This window comes from Olea europaea, unplaced genomic scaffold (assembly GCF_002742605.1).
Source record: "Olea europaea var. sylvestris unplaced genomic scaffold, O_europaea_v1 scaffold2703, whole genome shotgun sequence".
Taxonomy (NCBI): Eukaryota; Viridiplantae; Streptophyta; class Magnoliopsida; order Lamiales; family Oleaceae; genus Olea; species Olea europaea.
Genome location: NW_019245431.1, coordinates 147626 through 155852, shown reverse-complemented (window position 1 = coordinate 155852; position 8227 = coordinate 147626). Strand labels below are relative to the sequence as shown.

The 8227-nt window shown below is 37.9% G+C and overlaps 1 protein-coding gene across 1 annotated transcript; it reads left to right on the top strand.

Annotated features, from left to right (window-relative positions):
• Positions 1-9: 9 nt before the first annotated feature.
• Positions 10-3911, top strand: LOC111383497 (microtubule-associated protein TORTIFOLIA1-like). Its single transcript, XM_023007613.1, has 6 exons — positions 10-223; positions 1188-1272; positions 1486-2021; positions 2098-2203; positions 2303-2979; positions 3437-3911. Exons 1-6 carry the CDS (start codon positions 149-151, stop codon positions 3632-3634), a joined length of 1677 nt encoding a protein of 558 aa, XP_022863381.1. The 5' UTR covers positions 10-148; the 3' UTR covers positions 3635-3911.
• Positions 3912-8227: the final 4316 nt, after the last annotated feature.

Genomic DNA, 8227 nt, shown 5'->3' with positions numbered 1-8227 from the left:
TTTTTTTTTGAACTTCTATTGGATTTTGCAGGTAGGAGCAATTACACCGCAAAGTTTGGAAGTGTTGTTGCAAAGCATTCATGATTGTCTTAGCAGTTCAGATTGGGTAACTCGAAAGGCTGCAGCTGACACATTATGTGTTCTGGCCATGCACCCAAGCTACTTAACAACTGAAGGAGCTGTTTCAACACTGAATATGCTTGAAGCTTGCCGGATGGACAAAGTGAGTTCTCCTTCTATAAACTCCGACATCTTCCATGTCAACGAATCTTCATTAATTTTGCAGAGCTCTTCAATGCCTCACATACCAGCCATTGTTCTTTGTCTTTCTTTTTTCTACTGTAAAGATTTTGTAATTTGGTCTTTAAAAATTCTGGCTCAGTTACCTGCTTTTATTAATAATGTTTTAGAATTAGAAATAAATCTTCCTATCTTTTGAGTTGAAGTTGAGAGCATTATTTTGTTGGTGTTTAAATGTCTGTCACACATTTGGTTTCTCATAATTTCACAGCCTGATGCCTGGAGTAAACTTTGATTTAGTATCATATATTTGACAATGGATACGTTTATTTTAACCTTTCATGATTCAGACATGATGATGCTCAAAAAAGTTGTTATGCAATCTTTTAACATTTTTCACAACTGACCCAGTTCAAGAGCCTTGAAAATTCTAATTGATTCATATTGTGATACATCTATGTCACTCCTGTCGTGATATATGGAAAATGGAAGTGCTTTAGAAAGTTTTATTTCCTTTCCACTTTTGTTTTTTATTTTAATTTATCTGTGCTTCTTTTTTAAATAACTGAACTAGGGCATAATAGGCATCAATGCTCTATGTTTTATCGTATAGTATTTCCAGATTTTCAGGATTGAGCACTATAAATTAGCTCTAATTTTTACTTGATCATATGTTTGAGCTGCTCTAATTTGCCATTCCTTAATAGAGTTGCATATGAATATGAACAATTGAAGGAGGCCCTTTCCATATGCAGTACTAGGTATAGTGAAGTAGGCTTATTTAAAACAATGCATGGTAGGGGCCACTTTTAACCTTTTCAACTGTTCTATCACTTGTGATGTCTGTATTTGGAATTTTAAAAGAATTAAATTAGGTACTATATTGCCATTCTTATATCATGATAACCCATTAACTAAAATTAACGTTATATATTGTTTTTTCTCAGATAAAACCTGTCAGGGAGAGTATGATGGAAGCTTTGCAGCTTTGGAAGAAAATTGCTGGAAAGGGCGATGGATCTTCATCTCATGGTAGGCCTTGAATTAAATAACCCTTGTTTGATTCCCATTCTTCTAAAAATTCATTTTTTCAAAACTCATTTTCAACCACACATTCTCCACAATCTACTATTCAAAATGCATTATTTCCCCAAAATGGGGATCAAACAGGGACATAGTTTGTCTTTAATATTTTCTTTCAGTTACTGATTTTAATTCGTTCATTTTTCATGCCCAATCCTTGAGATGGTGAGGCTTCTGAGCCAGCTGACTCATTGGATAAAAAGGACAGTCCAAATCCTGATGAGAGAGCAAGTGAAAAATCAGCAAAGAATTCTTCTAGTGGTACATCTCCCACTGATTCTATTTCCAAAGGAAAGGGGAGCCACATTTTTGACAAGGCAGTTGGGATATTGAAGAAGAAGGCACCAGGATTGACTGACAGAGAACTGAATCCAGAGTTCTTCCAGAAACTTGAAACAAGAGGTTCAGGTGATTTGCCTGTAGAGGTGGTTCTCCCTCGACGGTGTCTAAACCCTTCAAATTCACAAGCTGAGGAAGAGTCAGAGCCAAATTATACAGATCCAGTGGGGAGGACAAGGGTGAACTGCCGACAAGATAGGAGTGAATCGAATCAGAGGGAGTCATCAAGCATGCTTGTAGATTTTTCTAAAAATCCTAATCGTGAGGGATTTGTGAATAATAAAGGAAATTGGTTGGCCATTCAGAGGCAATTGTTGCAGTTGGAGAGGCAGCAGTCTCATCTATTGAATATGTTGCAGGTGTGCTTAATTTGTTTGCATTTAAGGAAATAATTCCTACATCTGCTTCTGTTCTGATAGTTCTCTTACATTGCAGGACTTTATAGGTGGTTCTCATGATTGCATGGTGACCTTAGAGAACAGAGTGCGGGGTCTTGAGAGAGTTGTTGAAGACATGGCACGAGATTTTTCAATATCAACAGGTAGAAGAGGTAGTAGTAATATGGTTGGTTTTGAGGGATCTACTAATAGGCCTCTAGGAAAATATAATGGTTTCCCTGATTACTCCAATGGTATGTTAGGAAAAGGTAATGATGGACGCATCTCCTTTGGGGAGAGGTTTGCAGCATTTGATAGTGCTGCTTCAGGCATGAGGGGCAGGGGCCCTTCTTGGAGATCTGATGCACCTGAATCTTGGGACTTCCACTCATATGGTAAAAATGGCCAAATGGGCTCTAGGAGAGCTGCGGTTGGCGGTCCTACAGATATTAGGCCCTTTAAATCGGAAAACGAGGCTGATCAGGTTGGCAGCAGGAAGGGTTGGGAAAAAGGAGCCGGAGCTGTTAGATTTGGCGAGGGTCCTTCTGCAAGAAGTGTCTGGCAGGCATCAAAGGATGAAGCAACTTTGGAAGCAATTCGGGGTGCTGGCGAAGACAATCGTCCTACTCGAAGTGCTCGAGCTCTTTTACCAGAGATGACTGCTGAAGCATTAGGGGATGATGGAACAGTGCAAGAGCGAGATCCAGTTTTGACTTCTTGGAGCAATGCAATGGATGCACTTCGTGTTGGTGATTTGGATTCGGCCTTTGCCGAAGTTTTGTCTGCTGGGAATGAATTCTTTCTTGTAAAGCTCATGGACAGATCTGGCCCTATAATTGATCAACTTTCTAGTGAGGTAGCAAGTGAACTTTTGCATGCTGTTGCACAGTTACTCCTGGACCAGAACTTGTTTGACTTCTGCTTGTATTGGCTTGAACAGGTACACCTTCTGCTAAATTCCGCCTGTGTTTTAAGCTCTCCACGAGGCTTGGCATGAAGTATAGCCTCTTCATTTTCAAAAATAAAGTAAAAAACTCTCACTTAACAACAGGAATAAGGTAGGCAACATTTTGCTAGAATTTATTCAGTAGTCATATGGAGGATTAGGATTCTCGTTGGCAATTGTATATTTCTATCTATGCTAATGTATGAATAAGTAATCCCTTTAATCAAGTTATTATCTTCGACTTACTTGCCAAAAATCTCTGATGCACTAAAAAAGTGCGATATAAATATTTCTTTAACCCATACGTTGTAAGCATTGCTTGAAGAGGGTAACTTTATCACTCCAGAGGCTTTAGTTAAACCCCTTGGCATCAGCCCAGATCCTCGTAATTTAAGCACGTTCTACAATGTTGGGACCCATCTTTAATTGTGTTTTTGCTGCCTGTTCTCAGTTGGTAGATATCGTGATGGAAAACGGTCCTGATGTCCCACGTATTCCTATGGAAGTTAAAAGAGTAATTTTGCTGAATTTGCACGAGTCGTCTTCATCGCTTGACTTACCCGAAGACTGGGAAGGTGCAGCTCCAGACCAACTATTACTGCAGTTGGCATCGGCCTGGAATATTGATCTGCAACATTTGGTGAAATAGCTTCCAATACTATTCTTGACTAATTTTTGGAGTTAATAGTTGAAATTGATCTTCATTCAAGCATTGAAGATCTTTCTTTGCCTTTGTAACAACTGAAATGTTATTGTTACTGGCTTGGATTTTTTTCTTTTTTCTTTTTTCTTTTTTAATATTCGATATAGGAAGTGTTTTCTAAATTTACCAGAAATTTTTACAGGATTATGGAAGTAAAAGATGCTAGTTTTGAACCTGTAGCCAGGATGGAGATTTATAAGAGCGAAGTTAATGGTTCAATGCATGATGATTTGAGTTTCAACTTTCAACCATATCTGCATAGTTTTTAATTGTTTAAAAGAAAAGTAAACTTCATGTGAAACAAAGAGGGTAAGTGTTCAATCAAAACATTATTATTGGCACAAATATTAGATATGGAAATGAGATTTTACTCGTAGCAAGAACGTTAGATATAGTAAAAAAGGCGAGAAGAAGTAGGGAGTTGAGCTAGAGAGATGCTACAAAAATATGTAGGACACGTGTCAAAACATGAATGAACGGTTTGAAAAAAAATAAAAAAAATCCAATCAAATGCAATCAACTCAGTCTGTTCACACTTTCCTTATTTTTAACCTTATTCAACCATCATTTCCCATTTAGCTATGGGGGAGGATAAGAATTATTTTGATAGGATTTTTTGGGACGTTGAGCCAAGGCTAGGGTCCATGGTTTGGCCAAGGATGGCTAGATTTGAAGAAGTTGATGGTTATTTTTCAGACGAAATAGTTCAAACTCAATCCTAACAATTATAGACTTTGGCAAGGACCGATAAAAAGGATTTTTTAGCTCCTCGATAGCTGCTTACTACTTTAAAGAAAAAGCACAAGGATATGATTTTCTTTACTCGATATATTAATTTTGGTTGCAATAGTAAAATTGGTTAAAAAAAATTAATAACAAATAAATAAAGGAGAGAATAGAAAAAAAAAAAAAGATTTTTGTTCTCTCTTTTATTTAAAATTAACTACGACGATGACGATTTTTCATTAAAAAATCTAGAAATTCGAGAGTGAAATACCCTATTGAATATCAAATTGAATGGTTACCTGTCCATCCGGATGGGTTATGTACCTATTTAGAAAAAGGTTGTGAATCAACTTGCCCTTTTTATAGATTAAGGACCATATTGAACTCAGTCAAAAGATTGATGACCAACAATGCAATTCTCCCATTGTTTTAACGTTTCAATTAAACCCTGGTAGAAATTTCACTCGTGTCATAAGCGGATTTTGGCATCAAAGTTAAACTGTATTTGCAAGCAAAAGAGTTCTGAATCCTTCAGGAGACCCAGTTGAAGAATAAAATCCTATTCTGCTTCAAGCCTAATTGAATTAGAACTAGAACTGGGTTTCGTGAATTCTATAAATTTCAAATGGCATATTCTGAATACAAATTATATTTTCTGTTAATGCATTTGGTTTTTCTTTACTGAGAAATTATGGAGTTTAATCCCACTTACAACGAGGCCGTTTCATTCGTTGAGATTGTCAAGCAACGATTTCAACATCAAGAAAGTGTTTATCGAAAAATTTGTAGCATCTTTGCAATGTTCAGAGGAAGACTTGTAGACCCAGAAAGTTTAATTTCCAAGGTGGAGATTATGTTCAATGATCATGCAGACCTGATTTCAATGTTCCACAATTTCTTCCCAAAGAATTTACCGATGGCTGTCGCCGGGGACAGAAATACAGCCCCCGTTTGTGTTCCAACAACGTTAGAAAAATCATCTGATGAGGGTCGGATAGACGAGGTGAAGGACGACGGAAGGGAAAAAACAAAGCTCTGTATTGAATTTGTTAACCGGGTGGCGGAAACTTTACAGGATGATTACAAGTATAAATCGTTTCTCGATGCTGTTAATGATTTGGGGAAGTTCAAGAACATTGCCCAGGTTCGTGACGAGGTTTATGTTATATTTAAGGATCATCCGGAATTGGATATTGAGTTTTCAAGTTTTTTAATGGATTATTATGAGGCCAATTCCAGGGTTGAAAAAGACGCCAATCTCAGTTTCTTTTCCAGGAGTACGAGTGCTAAAGGTGTAGCAAAGAAGAAAAATTATAAACAGATCATGTTTAAATGCGAAGTTGAAACGTATGAAGCTGACATGGAGTATCATTCTCTTCAATCAACCATGGAGGCCGTGGATCAAATGGTGATGAAATTGAAAAGAAATCCGAACGAAATGGTCTGCATTGAAGATTACTCCAGTGTTTTGAATTTGAAGTACCTGAAAAAATTTTATGGTGATCGTCGTGTTTTGAGGATGAGGAGAAATCCAATTGATTCGAATGCAGTAACTTCCATAGAGTTGGACCTGAACAATGAGTACGTGGAAGTTAAAAAGCGCTTGGAGAGGGCTAGGATAAAGTGTGCAAGAACTATGAAGGAAATCCACGAAAAGGCGTACAATCAAGAAAGTGCAAAGAGGACAAGCCCAGAATCAACGCTTACATACGAAGAGAACAAGGGGATAATGGAATCGGAGAATGAGGAGAATCCAAGATTTGATCCTGAGCAAGTTCAGCCGATAAAACGAATCAAATTGAAATTTCCGAAGTGATTCTAGTAAAAATTCAGAGTTCATTAGAATATTCTTGCGCTATTCATAGTTGAATTTATGTGAGATATTAGATTTCTTATTGTACATTTGCATATGCTTGATCTTCGAGTTGATTATTAGTAACTTTTTAGGAGGAATAGAAGTGGGGATCAAGAAATGTGTGGATAATAGTAATAGTAGTTAAGAATGTTAGGTTGACATGAAAGATTAACTTTTATTGCGTAGTAGAAGTAACTCTCTTAAGTTACGAAATGTTTCCCAAACAGAAGCATGTAATAATACAGTCAAATAAATATTCCATTCTTGTGCAAAGTTGAACTTTATGCTTTTTCTGAGATAGATATCCTTGCAGTTTGATATAGTAGTTACTGATGTTTGCTTCTTGTATGTATAATAAGCTGCTGCAGTGCTTATTTTACACGAGCTTCCAAGGATTCATATTTTTTCTTTGCCCTTTCTCATCCAGTGCACGGATCAAGTATGTACCACATTCTGTCCTTCCCCATATACCCTCAGTCGAAGGGAGTTGAAACATATGCTTTATAGATGACTAAAAGTGACATGCAAGATTAGAACAGATTAAAGGAAAATTTTGTTTGAGCGTTGCTGGAATTAGATCAAGATTTACAATGGAATTATATGAACGAAATATTTTTGAGTGTTTGTTGCCAAGTATTCTCAGCTTTGCCCTAGGAGGGGACCATTTGTCCCTATTTATAGGCTGGAAGATCACACTACTTGACCGCCTAATGTCATTTCAGCTACAACACTGACCTAAAAATGCGTGTCATCGTCTAGAGTCCTAGTTTCCTGATTGGTCAGTGAGGTTGGCCATCCAGGTCATTATGATCCATATGTTGCAGCTATTTGTAATTGGTTGAAAATAAGGTGCTGACGTCATAATTGCCACGTGTCATGCAGAAAGTGTTGATGACAAGGTGAGGCAATGAGGCAGTAATATATAAATAGTGGTGTCCCTGTAAATTATGATGGCAATTTGTCCGATCTGAGCTTGTGTTGGGATGGATTAGCATACTGAAATATTTAATTAATATGGTGTTAGGTCGGACCCCAACATGCTGCATGGTCCCTTTTTTTCTGTCATTGCATTTACGGGTAGTCTTTCTTTGTTGCTGATATAGTGAAAAGTGGACTGGGTTGCATTTTCATTTTGAACAATCTGCTTCTCGTGTGACTGTTGTTATCGGAAATTCGACTAACGCAATCAAAAGAGCAAATAAAATAAGCAGATAAATAGAAAACGGTAGATGAAATGAGATATGCCAAAGCAAATCTCCTTAAGACAGATTTCGCCCCCCAATGAAGTGCAAACGGGATTATGGACGTCTGTCTCCCAAGATACAACGCTCCTTCCAAAATCGATACTGCACAATACCAACCTTGTCGATCAAACTAATGAATGATCGTACTCAAACGGAATAACCACGAAAATATAAGAGAATCTTTAGAGCAGAATATGGAGAGAGAAGAATTTAGAAATTAATTAAATTAGTAATTGATTTGGTATATAAAAAACGTATTTGGGGGTCTCTATTTATAGAGATTGAAGTGTCTCATGGAACGGGTGTTTGACATTTCAGGAACTAGTACACCACTTGGTCTGATTCATCTTAACCATTGGATCGCACTATTTTCATGATCTGACGGCTCAGATTGAACCATGAAGTGAAGTATCTATTCATCATGCCTATTCACCAATTTCTGAACAGTCACAGCCATGCGTACATCTAACCGCCACGCAGGACGAAGGAACGCGACCTACCTCGCGTGCGCCACCTAGAATGCCAATTCATCGAGCCTTGCGCTGCCACGTCATCTAACCACGAGTCCATTTTTGAAAACTATAAGGCTCCCCACGACGATGCGTACGTGCGAAGTGCGCCTCTAAAGCGTCCAATGCTTACTTTGCGACATGCGCGTGCTGGGACCGGGGAGCGTCGCGAGTGGTGCGAAGCACCACTCTAGCGTTGACTAGC

What these genes read in the sequence shown, in the direction of transcription:
- LOC111383497 (XM_023007613.1), top strand. Translation starts at nt 149, where the DNA reads ATGCACCCAAGCTACTTAACAACTGAAGGAGCTGTTTCAACACTGAAT. An exon ending in AAGCTTGCCGGATGGACAAA is followed by an intron (nt 224 to 1,187) that starts GTGAGTTCTCCT and finishes GTTTTTTCTCAG; the next exon opens with ATAAAACCTGTCAGGGAGAG. An exon ending in ATCTATTGAATATGTTGCAG is followed by an intron (nt 2,022 to 2,097) that starts GTGTGCTTAATT and finishes CTTACATTGCAG; the next exon opens with GACTTTATAGGTGGTTCTCA.